This window comes from Toxotes jaculatrix, chromosome 6, assembly GCF_017976425.1.
Source record: "Toxotes jaculatrix isolate fToxJac2 chromosome 6, fToxJac2.pri, whole genome shotgun sequence".
In the NCBI taxonomy this organism is placed as follows: Eukaryota; Metazoa; Chordata; class Actinopteri; family Toxotidae; genus Toxotes; species Toxotes jaculatrix.
In genome coordinates, this window is record NC_054399.1 from 19,497,231 (window position 1) to 19,516,300 (window position 19,070).

General features: G+C 38.9%; 1 protein-coding gene across 1 annotated transcript; it reads right to left on the reverse strand.

Annotated features, from left to right (window-relative positions):
- Positions 1–281: 281 nt before the first annotated feature.
- dnai3 (dynein axonemal intermediate chain 3) lies at positions 282–19,056 on the reverse strand. Its single transcript, XM_041040766.1, has 22 exons — positions 18,990–19,056; positions 18,827–18,865; positions 15,567–15,751; positions 14,940–15,044; positions 14,667–14,795; positions 14,382–14,581; positions 13,998–14,114; positions 13,418–13,614; positions 12,840–12,958; positions 12,006–12,095; positions 11,584–11,673; positions 9,581–9,700; positions 8,425–8,498; positions 7,335–7,488; positions 6,689–6,785; positions 4,686–4,801; positions 4,034–4,094; positions 3,495–3,625; positions 3,039–3,246; positions 2,595–2,686; positions 1,793–1,909; positions 282–454 (listed from the first exon to the last, which is right to left on the reverse strand). Exons 1-22 carry the CDS (start codon positions 19,054–19,056, stop codon positions 314–316), a joined length of 2,649 nt encoding a protein of 882 aa, XP_040896700.1. The 3' UTR covers positions 282–313.
- Positions 19,057–19,070: the final 14 nt, after the last annotated feature.

A 19,070-nucleotide genomic window follows, 5' to 3' on the forward strand; every position in this document is an offset into this window, starting at 1 on the left:
TCAGAAGAAATGAAATGAAAAATACATCCAATAAGTTAACAAAGACTTAAATGAATACAGAATTAGCACTTGTCATGCGTTGCCCTGCACGCTGACTCAAGGGAAAATAAGGAAGTTTGTCTCCCTTTTCTCTTTTCTTTCTTTTCTTCTTCCTCCACCATTCACTTGTGCCCTTTGTGAAGGCAGTGGCAGAACATCTGCTTAGCTGCCCCCCTCTCAGATGGCCTGGGGAGAGAGTGTATGAGGAAGAAAAGTGTGTGTGTGTGTGTGTGTGTGTGTGTGTGTGTGTGTGTGTGTGTGTGTGTGTGTGACATTAAGTATCTTGTGGGTTTGCAGTGGTTGGCCACAGGCCGATGCCTTTCAGGATGCTCTCCTCCAGTGTCAGGTAATCACTGTACTCCTTCATGTTCACGTCTACATTGTCCTTCAGGGATTTGACTGGCTTGTCGGCCTCCTGGGGACAGAACCAGAGAAGAGTTAGTCATAAACCATTTGTAGGAAAGGACAGGGCACTGTGAAACTTCTGTCTAAGATCTCATGGTTTCCCATCTTTCACACAGAAATAATATTGTCAGAGTCAGATCACACATTATGAACCTTCAATTTTCTTTCCTCTGAATTTTAATAGCTTGATTTTTCATTTAGTAATTATACTATTATACGATTATTGACTATTATTTATTAATTTCAAGGGAAGCACTCATATTAAGTAGACTGCATCTTCCAGGAGACCTAAAAAAGAAACCTTACAAAATCTCCAAGTGCAGCTAACCTTTGTGGCTGAAGGAACAACTTGGGATGCAATATAGTGTAGGTCTGTAGGTTTTAGCAAATTAAGGTAAGGCTAAGTGAAGGTGAAAAAATGTACAAATTAAACAATTATATAGGTATTGCCTTATCATTTCCTAACACAAGCTTTCTTAAAGGAGGCTTGATAAATGATTTTTCTGTAATCACTTTCAGTTTCATTCTAATAATGATTAAAATCGCAGACAAACCCACTCATAGACTTGCTTACACATACACACTGACAGTGTGGCATAACACAACCAGGTAGAATTGTTTGTATTAAAATCCTGAAGTGTCTCGTCCTTGTTCATGCTTGTTTGGAGGAGAAAGGAGACAACAGAAACAAATGTGAGATCACTGTAGCAAAACAAAACCTCATCTGCTGTTATAACTGCCGTCCAGTTTAAAACTGAAACAGTTAGCCACTAAAAGATTTAGCTTCTATAGTTAGCAGACAGACTACCAGGCAGTGGCTGTCAATAACTATACTGTCCCTAGTGCAAAGGATCAAATAACGATCTAAATGAATTAAACATGAGGGAAGAGTGAATAAGAGAGACAGAGATAGAGAGGCAGAGAGAGAGAGAGAGAGAGAGACAGAGAGAGGGATGGCCTACTTCAGCTTTTCCACTGTCAACTTTGAACCACTGTGCAGACTTCTAACTGGGTCAATATAAACTGTTTGTTGAGTCCTAATGTACATGCAGAGGACTACTTACCAATACCAGAGTCTGTGAGTGAGGTTAGAGTGTAGCTGAGGACATAAGGTCTCATTCAAGGCCACATTAATGGTACATTTTGATGGATGGAAAATCATCATGCATTTACTTTGTCTACATTACTCCAGTCTACATGTGGATCCAAACCAAGAACCTTACATCTATGGGTCATAGATTTCATACTGTTTTGACATTGTCATTTTATACATTGTTGGTGTAAGTATCAGTTATAGGTTCTTTAAATCTACTGTAAATTCTGTCTATAATTAAAATAAATAGCTCACCATTTTCTTCCTAAGTTCTTCAGCCTCCTTTTTCTCTTTCATCCACAGTTCCTCCCTCTTCAAATGATCCATTAACCTGTTATTCTCCAGTTCATAGTACTTCTTCATGCTCAAACTCTGCACACAGACACAGGAGAAGGCACTGATTAGCCGTTGAACGATTAGCAGCATGATATATTGTATAGTATATATTGTTCAGGCAGCCATTAAATAAACTCTTCCAACCTACTGCTGCCACCTTGTTACGACGGAACTTATCACCAAAGCTGTAATCTGACCAAATGTGGATTAGATTAATATTAATGCAGTAAAGCAACAAAAAGAAACCTGATGTTAAAAAAACATAGCATTAAAGGACCAGAGTGTAGGATTTCATGGCATCTAGCACTAAGGTTGCAGATTGCAACCAATGGAATATCCCTCCCCTGATCCCTCCCTTTCTAAGTGTGTAGAAGAGCATACACTCGCCTTCAGGTAACAAGAAAAGGCACAAGGCCCTCTTTAGAGCCAGTGTTTGTTTTGTCCTTCCTTCTGCCCTCTTATTTTCAGGTGTTTGTACTTTAACAAAAACATGATTAAGAATATTATATTTCACTTCTTCCAGTAGATCCCCCCAGATCCTATGCACTGGTCCTACAATCTACTGTTGGCAAGCTGCAGCGCTGGAGTTGCTACCTCAGTTTCTCAACCTTGACCAACATTACATTACTTTACTTTAATTATTTTGTTAAAAGAAATAATAAACAGAAACCTCATAATCTTCTTTAAAGTGAGTACTTAGGAGGTGTTTATATTGTCTTACCTCAGTCCTGGAAGGAATGTAGAGTGTCTTTGGGATTTCGAAAACTCGAACCACTCCAAGGTCGTCAGTCACAGCTAGGAAGTGTTGCTTGGCTGTAGTTACAAAAAAAATCCAGTTAATGAGCAAAAATCTTCCAACAAGGATCTTATCACCAAGGCTGAGAAATATGAATAAAACATCAAACCTAGCAACTGTGTTCCAGCAGCCCTAAGTTATTAGTAATGTTACTATCTATGGCAGGCTAAAAAAACATATTCAAGATCTTTGTAAATTAAGTTTAAGACTTTTTAATACCTCCTAAAGGCTGTTTTGAAGGAACTGGATTAAATGCTTTTAAAGACTTTTCAAGGCCTGCACATATCCTGAAGGTAAATGGTATGAAGTTATTCATTCTTAAAGGAGCCACACATAAGCTTATCTTGTGCTGTGGTACCAAGAACTCACGGGAGGCGGTCCAGGGTTTGATGCAGGTAATCTTGGTGTTAGTGATGTGTGCGTGGACCTCTGTAGGCTCACTGGTCTTTTCCAGCAGGTTCCACACATCAATACTGCCATCGTCTTTCCCGATGAAGAAAACAGCTGGTCGGGACAGGGACCAGCATCCCACAGTGCACACCTGCTCAGAGCTTGGTGACAGGATGATGGGGCCTTCCTGGATGTGGTATACAAAGAGCCAAACAGAGTCAATAAATTTAAAATGCAATTCATCTGGTCTGTTATAAGTTAAATCTCATACATTTTATTCTACTGTGTACATCATGGTGGACTGAAGGACTGATTACTTTATAAGTCCAGGATAATGTCGACCTTTTGTGTTTATTTTATTATAATCCAATCAAGTACATGGGTTTGATTTGAACAGTTTTTTTATTCTGTACTTGAATCAACGGGTGTTGTTACCATGACTCCCTCCTTCCAGATGGCGAAGTTCCAGCCTCCCGTCGTCAAAATAATGTCTTTGAAGAAGGGCGATCGCTGTACCGTATTAACCAGCCAGTGATGGATGCTGAAACAGTGGAGGGGCTTGGCACCTGTGAGAGAAGAGAGAGAGAGACAGGAGGAGAAGGCACACTGTTTTATTTGACAATAATTTGCTGCCACAGAAGAAACAGGGCAATGCCAGTAGCAATTAACCCTCTGTTCTTTGTGTCCCTGTAGATTTACTGACTAATTTATAATGGTGATTACATTCAGTACAGTTTCCAAACCAAAGAGTTGACTTACTGTGACAGTGGTTACTGAAATAACTTTAATACAGTAATTTGGACAAAATTGTCTCTGTGATTGAACCCATTTCTGTCAATGCCTTGTTTAGTCTCAGGGCTTTGAGAACACTGTTATTATTGTGGATAACATGAAACTGCTAACACAAATCACATTCTGGTCTGCTTTAGAAGAGCAGAAAAACTGCTTTGGCAATGGCAAGACAGAGTACTCACTGTGCAGCCGCCCAAAGTCATCCTTCCCTAGTTTCCAGTCAGTGTAAACAATCTCCCCATCCTGGTGGCAAAAAATACATATTATGGAGATGTGGAGTACATCTGCACATTGTATTGTATATTTCGCCTTAGGTTTATTAACAGAGCTGCTAGTAAACAGTGCTGTTAATAAAACTGTTATAGATGCTGGTCAGTTATAGCTTCAACAGTGCATCTTGAACAGTGCAGCTGCTACTACATAAGAACTTCAATGTTGAATGTTGAATAACATAAAATGTTAAGTATGTATCAACTTAAAGTTGATATTTCTTCTTCTACAGAATGTATAGTTGCACTGTGTACCATCCAATATTTTCCTAGACATGTTTTTTAAATATCTGTAAGAAGAAAAACTCTGGAATGCTCATAGTAAAACCTAGCAAGGACTTAGGATTTTGTCCCCTGCCACTTACACTGCAAGCATTAGGAGGACATTGTTTATTGGTCAGTATGAACAGGAGAAACAGTTACAGCAAAAACTGTTCATATGGTCACATGACTATAGTTTTAAGACAGACTTAAACAAAATATGAATATGTCCTTTAAGCAGTTCAGTGTTGTACTTAAGTGAAATATTGCTTGATATTGTTGATTTCAGTGGTAGGAATTTTACCTCTGTTCCAATATAGAGCTTGGTGCTGACATCTTCCATATTTCTGAGTGTTTTGGCTGAGGGCACTCTGAGCTGGCTGTAGTCTGGGATGACCTCTGTGCCATCATCAGTTTCTCCTGTCACTGGAATCGGCAAGGGTAGAAAATAGGGGCAGAAAATAAGGCAAGGTGAAAAGTTAAAATAAGGTTAAAATAATTATTTACAAGGGTAATACAACATTTGGACAAGCCACAGAGCACAAAAGTTTCTTACAATAGTTAAATGGCTCATGCTGGACTTTCATAGAGCAAACATGAACCAAAGGAAAATGCAGCAGTAAGGGAACAATAGGCAAGAATTTGGTAAATACTAGTGAATTATTTGGGAAGAAAGACAACAGTAAAAACATCTATTTATTTAAAGTAAAGTAAATAAGAGAGATTGAACAGAGGCATTGGTGCAGTCTGTAATCTGACCATGAACAAGGTGACAGAAGGACAAAAAGGAGAGAGGTAGAGAGAGATACAACTGAGGTGAATGGGATGGTAAGAGGGGATAGCAGGGTAGTGGGAAAGAAAGGGAGAAGAGATAGAGGTAGGAGTGAGGGTTGTGGCGAAAAGGGGGACAGTAAGGGAGAAGGGTGGGAGGGGTGAGATAGTCAGGGCTGGTAGTGATGGAAGAGGCCTTTTCCATCACAAAAGCCCAACTGTCTGTTAGGGACAGTACAGAACTGTCCGTTCACACCCCCTTATCAGAGGGACACTCCCAATCAAGTCTCAGCCTCACTCTGTTAGATTAGCTGTGGAAGGTCAGATCAGATTACTCACGCACACATCTCCTAAATCCACTTTTCCCCAGTTAAGATGTGTGTAAAGATATGAGACAGACGATACAGCACAGCTACAGATGTACACATTGTTTCCCTTTTACCACACTGCACTGCTGCTCAACTGTTGCTTAATCCCCACGAAGGGTTGTTTGCAAAAACTTGATGTGGAAAAATCATGTGGTGTTGTTGTTTTCCTACAGGGGCTACTACTGTAAGTGCAGAAGTGGCAAAAGACACAGAACAAAATGCTTAATATAGAGCTCAGGCGTAGACAGTGTAGACTCAATCAATATGAGACAAATATCTTACATAGCACCAAACTATTAATCACACAGGGATTCATTAAAACCTTAATAACAGACTGCCTATGGGCTGCAGAAAAAAACCCCAGCAGATTTATTGCCTCAGTTAGTTAGTGTATTAATTCTATAACAACCAGCCACCAAAGCTGTGTTTATGGAGACAGACCTTCAGGCAGACAAAGACAGGTCTTTTCTTGACCAGCCAGGACACACACGATCATCTTCTGGCCCCTAAGGAGCCTGAGCAGCATATTGCAAAGAGCTGACAGTCAGCAAGCCTAATGCTCTGCAACTATGAGGGCCTTGTTTTGGAAGTATCACTTAATAAAGTGCTATGAAACCAGAGTAGAGAAGAGGGAGACAGAGTAAGAGAGGACCTGAGGGCCAAGTCAACTTTGCTCCACTGATCACTATGCTCAACCATCCACAGCAGGATCCAAGACCCCAATAAAATAGTTACACACATGCACACTCTTTTAAAAGCTATCAGACAGAAGATAGTTACATTTGTATGGTTTATTATCTAGCTGTGTCAGGTTTTAACACATAAATATTCTGAATACAGACACAGTATTACATGACTTGTCAGATTCTTCTGAAGAGGAAAAAGAAAAGTCAATTTTTACGTATATGTTATCGTCGCTGTAAGTTTTTATGTGCTTGAGGTTTTGTATTTACATTTTGGACACTCAGGGTTGTCATGTGTAAAGGTGGTGGGAAAATAATCAAACAGACATCTTTTTTTTTGGACAATCACTCAATTATAAGCCACTTTCATGAGGTGCTTTTTTTGCATCTAACAATAAAACCAAATTTTTGGAAATTATAATAATTGAGAATGCTTATGCAGAGGTGATGCAACAGACAGAAACAAATAAAGTAAAATCCCTCACCTTTGTTCTTATCTGTATTACCATTACCAGTGTAGTGTTCAAAGCTGAACTTCAAAGGAGCGTATTCTCCACTGGTATCAATCTTTGGCAGTGAAACCTGACACGACAGAGGAGAAGACAACTTTTTACATCTGAAGAACTGACAGACGCTAACTGTTCTATTATGGTCAACCCAGTCCACATGAAATGCATCACCTGAGCCCCATGTAAATATACAGAAATATGTATTTATATAAACAGTGTACATATTCAAAGGTTTTGAATTAAAGTTGCAAATAATGTTGTTTGCATTGTGGTTTTAGTTTTCAGCATTGCAGGATATCAGCCAAAGGCAAAGTTTCATGCAGATGCATTTATGTATGTACATTCTGTGGCATTTTCTGGTAGTATTAGTGAACTGTGGTATCATTTATCTACTGAACACAATGGCCGTTCAGTTTGCTGCTTACTACCACAAGGTGTATACAACTTATATATAAAACTTATATATATATAAAATATAACTTACTTTTTGGGAAATGCTGAAAAAAAGATCCTCAAATTCATTTCCAATCATTTCAATATTCACTTTTGTCACAAAAGTTGCACTGGTATATCACCTAAAGTAAATATTGAGTTTCATATTGAACCCCAGACCCTGCAGTACCCTGAGCAGTGGTTTCCATGTGCGGTCCAGGTGTTTGAAAGTGTCGGGGACACTGTAGGGTGTCATCTGGGCCTTCCGATCCACACTCTGGTTCCTGTCTGACACTGACTGGCCCAACAGTTTTGGCACTCGCACATCCCAGAACATTATTGCGCTGTACAGAAACAGAGGCACAGACCTTAGCTGAATAACAGCTTCTGTAGAATGTAGTCACAAGAACAGCCCACTCCCAAAACAAACACTTGTATACTGCTCTCATTAACAATGGCAACATCTGGTAAAAACCACAAGCTGAAAACACACTTCAAGTATTATCTCACAGCATAGAAATGTTTTACATTCTTAAAGCTGAAACAAATTAGTGTATTATATCAACAAATCTGTCATTGTTTGCTATATACTGCACATTCACACAATATCAGGCCTTCACAATGTGACAAGAATTCACTAACATGTTTGTGTGTGAGAGATACAAACAAAGACAATTCCTAGAAACCAAAGAGAAACACTGAGTCTGGTGGGACCTGTAATCTGGCTAAAAAAGACAATACCCTCACTGACTGCACAGCTCTTTAATATCTAAATGGTACAGTGTGTTCAGCTGGGGGAGGACAAGTTAGACTGCCCTGTGGGTTTAAACCAGTCTGGAATTATTTTTGTCTGTGTTGCTGTACATCTACGGGGAACCTCTGTGCACTGGCAGATGTTAGTTGTTGAGAGTCACAGCAATTGGTAGTGACCCTTGTGCAGTGGTGGAAAGAAACTAAGTACATTTACTCAACTACTGTATCATTTTCTGCCACTTCATATATCCACTCCCCTGTAATTCATTGGTAAATGTTGTGCTTTTTACTCCACTATAGTTAGTACATAACTTGAGTTATTAGTTACTTTGCAGAATCAGACTGATAATACACAATATGATTTTTACTTCAAACAGAGAATCTCTACATTGAGGTATTGTCACTTAATGAAAGACCTGAGTACTTTTTCCACTTGCTATATACCAGATTATATGGCAAACTCTTCAGCTACAAACTGACAGCATTTCATAACATTTAAAATGAGAATTTTTCTGTGTAAGACCTACCAGTCCGGAGAGCAGGTAACAACCTGAACAGAAGTGTTATACTTGTTCTCCACCGGTACGCCTGATCTGGTCACCTAATCAGAGAGAGAGTTACAAAATCAACAAATGTCTCTGATAGGCTTAGTAATGTCAAGAAATCATGGTAGTGAATAAGGTTCCTTTGAAGATTTATGGGAGGTTAATGTTCCCCTGGGGGCACTTTGATGATTGCCTTATTTTACTAAACTAGATGAGTGCCAGCAGTTGTAATGATTTATTACAGCTGGCTATGAGATGAGGCACAGGCATCAATGGAAAACCATAATGTATTCATTGTTTCATGAATCAGATTTTAGTAACACTCAGCAATATGCATGGGTTCTGTGGACTTTAATTTATTGAATCTGTGTGAGATCATAGTAGATGATTAGGTAGATAATTACTTTCCCCTGAGGAACAAGAAAGTCTGTGGGTACAACTACAAAAAACATCTTTTGTGGCAGTGGAGCTGTAGAGTTAATTTTCTGTTCTGACCAGTTGTATTTTTTTTATTTATTAATTTTGTTCTCTCGAACAGTGTATTCCAAATTGACCATCTTTCCTTTTGAATATTGTACTTCCTATTGCTGTGGCCTCAATATGTTACACTCTTGCCTCCATAGCCTTTTCTCTGCTGTGACTACTACTACTTTGCTGTGCCTAATACTACCTTACCCTTTGTTATACCTTTTTACAGTCAAGTGGCTTTCAGCCGTAGTCAGATAAAAACTCTGTCAATATTCCAAAACTAGATATAGAAATAATTCAGGCAAGAGACCTGACACTTTAAACATTAATGTTTTAATGTGAATTAAAGACTTCGGTGTGAAGATTAAAATCTACTCCAGCTCCCTCTGGTATGTTGGAAACTATGTCCCTGTGTTTACATTAGATATGATAAAATAGACTTGTGATAAAAAAAAATTAAAGAATGTTTTTCTGAAAGCATTGCTGCAAAGTCACACAAAACACCCTTTAATAACTGAGATAAGCCAAATAAAATAGCAATTACACATTTCAAGTACCTGCTGTACTCCTGATAGAAACTGTCAATGAATAACTCCGTATTCTTCCCATTTGGTGTCAGACATGCAGATGCTAATTCCCTCCAACCCCTGTGCCCTTCAGCTCTATGTACCTCAAATGTTGGTGGCAGCCACTGGACTTCAGTAATTCGTGCTTTGTGGCTGTTCTCTAAGGCAGACACTGCACAGTAGCGCACGACAGCAGTCTTATTCTCGTTCTTGTCATCGAGGTCCTGGTGGGAGGTCAGACACAAAAGGCACAGCATGTACTGCACAGTGAGCTCCGACAATTGTGATCTAATCTAATCTAGTCTAAATACAAAGGCTTCATACATTGATGACAAGCTATCCTAAAAGGGACCTGCAGTATAAAATGGTTGATGAACAGATTAATCGGTGGACTCTGATGGATACTGACATCTGTTTCTAAACTATTTTCACTTACACGTGATTTCCTAGCTCAAAGATTGTGACTGCGAACTTAATAACTGTAGCTATTAATACTTTTTCCATTAGCTCGAAAATTGAGGACATGTAGTATAAAATGTTACAGATTGTTTTCAGTAACTGGTTCATGATAGTACTTCTTCCATTCAGTATGAAAAACAAATAGCACACTGGTGGCAGTTGTTATACATTATGGCACATGTATTGTAATACTAGATATTAACCCTGGCAACAAGGTTTACAAGCAGCCTAACGTTTACTCAAAACTCCTGCAGTGCTGATTATGACACTAGTTTGGACATCAACCATAATGTTATCGTTCTGTGCTTTTTATTGACGTTAAGTCACAAAAAACATTGCTGCAAGCTAACTCTGAGTGCACAAATATCAGTTAGTTTGGCTGTGTGGTACAGCTGTGGTTTGGTTTATTATGTTTAATGGTGAGAACTGAACTAAAATCTATACAGGAGAATTTTAATTCTTTGTTTATCTGATAAGCTAGCAACAGGTGCTGGTGTAGCGCAGCTTTCACAGCACTCAAAATCGAAATAAAGCCTTTTAGCTGATACAACTGCCATTGTTTACACTGCAAACACAGGAGAGGGCAGTGATCTGATTTACTTGTGTGTTATCTTCTATGGGGACAAACTATAGTGGTAGATGGAGGGCTTGTGTAACAGCTGGAGTATGTGAACTGATGCTGTTGACTCTAGGGAATGAAGAGCAAACAAGGACAAAGAGAATAGAGGGGGGCACAGAGGGTGGAGGAGGGGGAGTCAAAAGAGAAGGAAGTAGTGAGGAGAGGGATGGAGACAGCTGTTCCACTGTAGAGGCAATAAAAACACACAAAGCAAATGGGGGCTGGATGATGGGGGCATATGTGTCTATTTAAATATGGCAGTCAGGTGGAAGATGTCCGAGGAGGTCAGGCTTTAAGGGACAAAAGTAGTTTAATATTTGGTGTCTGGATGTCTCAACAGGCTATGGTGGACTTAATGTTCTTGCTGTGCTGTGGGTCTAAATCTGAACCCTGTTTTTTGTCATGTATCTGTACCTCTCTCTTCCCCTACTTTTTCTTTATTAAGCTGCGTAATACCATTTAAACAATTATATCATGAAAACACTAGTTTACTATAATGTATAGCCAAAAGAGAAACCCCTCTCTGAAGTTTCAGTCTTCAGTAAGGAGTTTTTTTTTTTTTTTTAATTCAGTTAGGTCACTTAAGTGTGACTGAGGTGTTTGTATGAAGCCCAATAGGCTGCTTTCATTTGGCAGTGGGATCATGTAATGGTACAAACTTGCTTTGAGATTTAGTCCTGGCATTAGTACATTTGTGGAACTAGTTTTGACAGCTAGGGCTGGCTTGAAACAAACCATTAGGCCACTGCATTCCCAACTAATGAAAGGGTGAGGATGAGGAGAGAACTCAGGAGTCAACGTATCATCATCTCAGTCTGTCATACAGCACCACTGAAGAGTACAGTCTGTCTTTACAGCAAATATGATGCATGCTTTGATAAACTGAGGGCCCATACTTGAATAAACCAAGCTGACCTCATCACTAGCAAAGGAATTACAGTAAGTGATACCACATGTAACACATATACAGAACACTGTGTATTATTGTATCAACATTGTGCACATTAGAGACAGGATATGGATACTTACGAATGTGTTAGTGTTGACAGAGACCTTTTTACCACTTGACTGAGTTCCCTGCAAGTGCATGACGTAAGCAGAAATGTCCCATAACACAACCTGAGACAACAGCAACATAAAATCACTTACTGGAGATCATCGTCTGAGTCTGGTGCAATATACACTTCCAAATATGGAAACACTCAAAGCCATCTCATCAGACTTTGTTAAAACTGAATGAGAACAGAAACAATAGAGAGGAAAGGATTAGTCTAACACGACAGAAGGTCTAGTCAATAAATCATATTTATCTCTTTTATCATTTTCCCTAGTAATAAAAACAAGGTCATGGGAAAGGAAACAAATTATTTAGAAAGTAGTAAGGTACAAAAACAACTAGAAGGCAGAAAAGGTAGCAAAGCAGAGATGCAGAGCAGAGTCAAAGTCTGCACCTGGCCATTCATGCAGCCGCCAACGATAATATTTGGATCAGAGGGGCAGAACTCAAAGGCAAAAATGTCATCTGGGCACTCCAGCAGTAACTGCAAAAAACACAGAAAACCCACATACAAAGGACAGAAATATTATATTTCAAAGTACATATTTCCACACATTGGGTGCTTGCCATCCCAAGTATTTATTTATTCTAGCCTCTCCATACAAAGTTCAGCTTTTAATCCACAAAACCAAGTGCATACAGGAGATTCCATTTCATCAGGCATGAAGGGAAAAAAGACCCCGGAGGGAAAGGATGATATTACAGAGCAGTCATTTTTCATCCTGATGTTTAAATCTGCTCGAGTTTATAATTAGCTGCACAACTGGACTACAACACTTCACTCCCTACCATAATAAATATATCTCTTTAAATTCTATAATTTCTCTAGTTTCCTCCACACAGTATCCTGTGCTATTTTGATCACTGCTCCAGCAGACGGTGAAACCAAAGCATGACATATGCACCAGTAAGGTATACGTCATCTAGAACTCATATTACTTTTGAGTGATTTAGCAGCTCAGTTTTATTGATTTAGTAGTGCCTGGGTCAAATCAATAGAGCCTCTCAAATTTTCCTAAAGCAAATAATGGTCTTGAATGACAGCATAAAGCCAGTCCTTCCAGCCAGTTCTTATGAAAGTGTGTCTCAAACAGATATGAGGTGAGAAGGGAGAGAGCATGCTTGTAAGCTGTCAATGAGAGAGAGAAATATGGTCTTTTTAATGTGTTTTCCAACTGGCGCACCCCTTACTTTCATTTAGAGGCACGTTCTTATGTATTTTCCATACCTGGGGATTAGAGGGATCAAAGAAGCAATAGAAGACAATGTAAGAAGGTCTGACATCAAATGTAGTCGACTCGTTCAACGGCTCCTCCATTTTTTCTGTCAAAGCCACAGCTATCACACCTAGCACATCAAAAACCACACACACAACAGCCAATCAAACACTGTATCCATTACACAAGAAATATATGTTACATATTTTTGCAGTCGTTTTTTTTTTTAAACTGTGATGATTGAAAGATTGGTATATCAACTCTGATCCCTTCATCGAATAAAATATATTCACACTAATCACATGTTTAAGCGCTGATTGTTCTATGCTTGATGACAGCTGAACAACATTACAGAGGTGTAGGGATGAACAAAAATGCTACAATACCTAATAACTATTGCAAACTTATCCAAATAATGTAATTTTTTTACTGAGAACTGACAGAACATTGACAATGACAATTGACAATGCTCATCTGAAAGTATTGGGTAAGTAAGTATTGGATAAGGATAGTCAACATTTTGTGTGCAAAAATTTCAGTTCTAATCTGGTAGAAAAAGAAGTTCCTTGACTGAGATTTGGCAATTTACCATTGATAGTTGGGTGCCAGTTAATACTGCTGATTTTCTTGTCCTTAGTGTACTTCTGGTCTGTGAAGACCTGATAAAGCATCAAACCTTCAGAAACCTTCCCAGACCAGTCATCGGCCTCAGCCCCTGTTCCCAGAGCCTTCCAGTCATCAAGAAACACATTCATAATCTGTTCCTGCTGAAGGGCTAGCAAGACTCTGCAAAACAATGACCATTTTTTTAGGTAAAACAAGTTTCAGAACCTTTATAAAAGTGTGTATAAGTTTTCATTTTAATCAATTCTGTCTCTCCATAGCTACAGCCACAGTGCAAAGAGCATGCACCAATTCTTATGATGGTCCCTGATCTTATCTCTTACATGGATTACTAAATATCATAAAGCCAAGGCAATGAGGGGAACTATAGCAACACACAATACAGTTAACTGGGAAGGTGAGTGGTTTTTAGAAGTGTGTCTTAAATACCATCATGATATTCCTTGCGAATATCCTAATGTTCCCACAGTAGTAATACTGGATGGATCTGAGTACCCTAGGGCTGACATGTATGAGTCAGGGTTGATTTTCAGGGGGTGACTTACCTGGGGGTTACTGAGTTGCAAAAGTTCTTTAGACTCTCAGACTCGAGGATGCTTTCAATTTCTTCTCCACTTAACTCTCTTGGCTTGTACTGGGTGCAGATATTCCTCTGAAATTTCCTTTAGAATGGACATAAGGTGCTCAGTACAAAAACATTTATCGGGCTGAAGAGAGAGGCAAAATAATAATCACCACATAAGTATAAAGGCCTGTTTATACTTAGGAGATGAAACATCCTTACAGTCAGTGGTAAAATCATATTTCCTCAGTACAATGAAACAAGTGGAACTATTTCTCCAGAAGGGCATATGTTGGCAGAAGCCTGTAAGTGTTTTTTTTCCCCTGTAGAACAAATCCATTTTATGTGTGCTGATTTGCTGGCATACCACTGTGTCTGAGCACTGCTGCTCTGCAGTCTGGGTACAGCCTGCATCCCACAGTCCCTCTGCATCTGCTTGATGCTGAATCTGCTGTCTTGATAGGAAGCACACTCCAGGTAGCCATCCTTAGCATCTGCAGCGCTGCGGTCAGAAAAACAGACTGGTACCCCAAACTTCCTCCGCACCCTAGAAAACCTGTACTTCAGCTGATGAAGGAAAGGAGACAGAATACAGAGGTGAAACAATATGATTTAATATGCATATTTAATGTGTTTTTATATACTGCAGTACCTTTTCTCTGGTCTCTCTGACAAATTCTTCATCTATTTCCAGCTCACTGCCAAGAGATATCCATTGCTTTGGTTCTGGGGTTTTATTGACTTCACTCTCAAACACTGCTGGTGTCTCAGGCTCTGGGGGCTTCACAGCACAGAAAGAATTACAGTAAAACAGAGATAACACAAAACAAGAACAGGAAACACACTAAGGAAGGTATTAATGAGAACAAAAGCACTGTAATAAACGGGGATGTTACTACTACAACCAAAACTAGCTGCTTCTTACCCTGAGGATTCTGTCCTTAGCTTCTGGTGTCAGAATGAGGTAGAAACTCTGGCCATAAGTGAAGTCTCTGTCAAAAACCAACAAGATTTCATCCTCTGGGTAGTCCTGTCAACACAAGAGAGAGAGTTGTGTCATATTAACATCAGATAAAGCAGCTTGTAATTCCCATTATTCAGTTGTTTTCATTACAAAATTTCATTGAATAGAGCAAAAGTAGTGCATTGGGCAACCACAAGAAAACTTTGTACAGCAATACTTCAATCAGGATAGTAAGTGATGGAGCAAAGTGTGGACAGACAACCAAACTCACATCACTAAAGCCAAAGCCAGGTCCTGGCTGTGTCCCAAATAAGAAAGCTGACATCACTTAGGTCTTAGATGAACAGATGCGTCCCTTAGTGTGCTCTCTGGTCTCATTAGAGTAATGTACTGTAATAGAAGGGCCATGAATGCTTAAAGTAAGAGTGGCAGTTACCATGTATTTAATCTAGATCTGGCAATGAGGGGAAATGAGGTTAAACTGGTTACTCTTTCTGTTCCCACAGCCCTTAAATGGGGGTCTGGGTATCATCAGAGTGTCTTGAGGGTATTGTCTGAGTGATCTGTACAACAATGGATCAGCCTTACCAGCACAATCTGTTTCACAGGGCTGAAATCGGACACTGCGGCTCTTGTCTTAATGTCCTGTACGATGTCGTCTTTTTTCAGCAGCTTGTAAGGGCTCTCCTCTGTGACGTCCTCATCAGCACGGCAACCAAAGAGCTCCTGGGTTGCCGATGTCAGGACCATGGGGAAGATATCCTCAGGGTGATCTTGGTGAGACAGTTAATAACCAACATAGGCAAGAAATATGGCAGACAGAGGAATGTTAAGATTAGCTAGATAGATTCAAATTGCAAACTTCCTGAGCACACAGTAAGCACATACAGCACTTTCCCATTCCTGCTTAATCGCAAGCAGTTTGGGGATTTTAGAAATGGTTGGGTAAAGCACTCAATTAAGAGCTTTACTTGTTTGTTGGTTCAGTAACTTCTTAAGGCATTACAGGTGCTTGCAGTTTAATCAGCATGGCCAAATTGTATGCTGCTTTGAAACTTGATTTAAATTCAACAAATGAAAGTTTTGTCCATCATGTGAATAATTAAAGGTGTTTAAGATATCAGGCAATGTTAGTTTCATAAACAATACATCTTTACAGATGTTTTAACATGATACACAAAGAGTCCTTCATTGCAACAATGTAAACAACCAAGGAAAGGAAAGGAAAGGAAACTAGTGAATCTTAATAATATATAAATCATATGACTATGGTCTATAAATAAAGACAAGGTCACATGGAAGAAGATTCTCTTCCTCCCTATTGTCATCTATACAAACCCTCATCAAAGTCAGCCTTAAAGATCAGCCTGCTATTGCCAGATACCAGAAGATTTTGTACTGATGCTAATGAATATTTGCTGCAGTGATAATAATGATAACATGTTTAAATGCTATGTGTTCTGTCTATTACATAGATTGTACAAAACAAACTGCTGTCATCATTTGTGCATCAAATATGTTCCTCAAATCTGAAATCTTGAAAGAATTGTGTAAAATTGATTAAAGCTGCGGGAGGCAAAAAGGAGCTGTATAAGGAAGATGTATAAATGGTTTATTTCTGATTATGATCCACGATTTAAAATCTGCATTTTCCTATCATCTTCTCTTCCACACTATTTTATATGAATGGAGAAAAACCAAGAGGTCAAAAAAACACAATGCAGTGCAAATAATAAGTCTTTGGATAAGGCAGAGAAAGTTACATATACTACACGGATCACAGATTGAGAAAAGAGTGACAGACATAAGGGACTACACTAAAGAAAGCAGAAATAGTTGTAGAAATAGGTTAAGCAGCATTGAAAACAGAGACACAACCATGATGAACAGTGAATGTAGAGATGCCACAACGATCAAGCAATATTCACACAGTGGACAGGCTTTCAAGTCACCATTGCCTGTGGACTGTGACACAGATTCTTGCCCCTGCTTTTCTGATCAAACACACAACAACGCTTCTGATCCTTCACCTGCCCATCCCTGCAGGGAGGACCACCCTACAATATCACAGGGTGAAATGTAATCCTTGTGAATAGCCTAAGCACAATGTCCAAATGCTTGTAGGGGGAATGCTGTTGTCTGTCTTTTTTACTACTCTGGCATGTGAAACACAGATCAATAATGCATGAATTTAAGACATAAACTGCTCAGCTACAGACATCTACGCCAGTACTGTTACTATATAAAACCTCAGCACTGAACCATCACCACAACAAAGTTTTTCTTAATAAACAATCTAAGCAGACTTCTTCATATCTAAGGCTAGACTCAGTCCAGGGCACACTACAGTAAACAGGGCTCTGCATAATGACAGTTTTCATCCTGCTTGCGGTCTCTCTCTTCAAAGTCTTTCCACAAGGTTGCTGAGGGGACGCTGGGAATGCGCAAGTACAGCTTAAGTAACCACTTCCCAGCTGGGTGTGTCAACCTTTTCCACTCACACCACTTAGGCCTCATGCCAAATCATTGTAGTGGAAACTCACACCCCTCATTTCACAGAGTTATGTGTCAACTATGGCATTTGTATTCATGGGAAATATTTGCTTGGAAGACAAAGAGAGTGTGATGTGAAATGTTCCATAACCCACAAGAATGCAATTAAACTGTATTTGTAGGCTGTGCTGAAGAGATATTTCAAATTTGTCTGACCTCTTTTCTCTTGCATAATTCACTTACTGTAAGATATTTATACTTTACCACAGTACGTCATATTTCTATTTGTTTCCATGTCTGCTGATACTAGCAAATAAATTAAGCTTGAATAATAGGTGACTATAAGCTGATAAAATTGCCTCTCACTTATATTATCAATACTAAGAAACCTTTCAGGATTGAAGAAAATCTGTGTTTATATTTGTGTCAGCAGGCTACCATGATATCATTATCCTCCCATTTAGGGACAAAAAGATGGTCTCGACAAGGAAAAGCATTAAATTTTAGGGCGAAAACTTGCTTTCAGGTTATATTTAGGGTCATGATCAGGTAAAGGTGAGGAAATGTATACAAGTCAAAAATAAAAAAACTAAAATTAAACTATTACACTATTACTATTTTAACATACTTGCACTTATTCTGCTGGGGCTTTAAGCTTGGAATGGAAGAATGAATGTACAAAACAGAGTCAGTCAGTCTGACTCAGGAATCTTACAGCCATTACTTTTAACTCCCACCACAGCCAATGACCTAATCTATAGAAAAAAGACACACTGTAGGTGACCTGCAACTGACCAAAAGCTTGTTTTCAGGTTTGGTCTACTGAATGTAAAACAAACTTTGACACTGAGGACTCACAGCTGTAACATGTAACATGTCCAAAGGCTTTGCAACAGTACACTCAAGATCATGTCAGTGCATATAGTGACTCTTAAAAGACATCTCTGATTATTTGTTTCTTGTTACATCACTGCTTCTCAAGACAGTTCTCAAGAGTGAAGTGTTTCCTTAAAAATATCCAATAAATTAAAAAATGTAGATAATAAAATAAAAAGGGGCATTACAAGCATCACTATATGAAAAGTACAATTTTTGTAAATTAAACTGAAGGTGTAAAATGCTAAAATGGAAACAGTATTCAAAGACTATGTAGGATTACCAAGATTTCTTGTTAAGATATTTAAAATTTGCTCCATTTAACTTTACTTTAGCCACAAGTTTGAGATGATTTAATTTTTCAAGCTGATGTGTGAATGTGAAATACTAAATTAATGAAAGGTATTTTTATTATCTCCCCTATATCATAATTTAGGACAGATAAATAGGTAATTGAAAAGTAATCCATTTTCTCTTACCAGGCTTTTCTACAGGAGTAGGTGATCGAATCTTCTTGCCTGAATGGGAAGCAACAGTCAGTTCACCAGTCTATTTACTGTGATGGTGAGATAGTCCTAAGACAATACTACATGCATTTACACACATTAACATTAGTATTCATATTCAGACACACACCCTTACCCTTACCTTTCACTTTCCCTTTACTGCCAGCACTGCTTGCTGCACTTTTTGGTCTCTTCGGTGGCATCCTTGTTTTTAGGA

Bases quoted from the DNA above. Each gene is read 5' to 3' on its own strand.
- dnai3 (XM_041040766.1), bottom strand. From the start codon at position 19,056: ATGCCACCGAAGAGACCAAAAAGTGCAGCAAGCAGTGCTGGCAGTAAA. The intron at 3,247-3,494 runs GTAACAACACCC...TACCACATCCAG, and splicing joins TCTGGAAGGAGGGAGTCATG to GAAGGCCCCATCATCCTGTC. The intron at 455-1,792 runs GTGAGCTATTTA...TTCTGTCCCCAG, and splicing joins AAGAACTTAGGAAGAAAATG to GAGGCCGACAAGCCAGTCAA.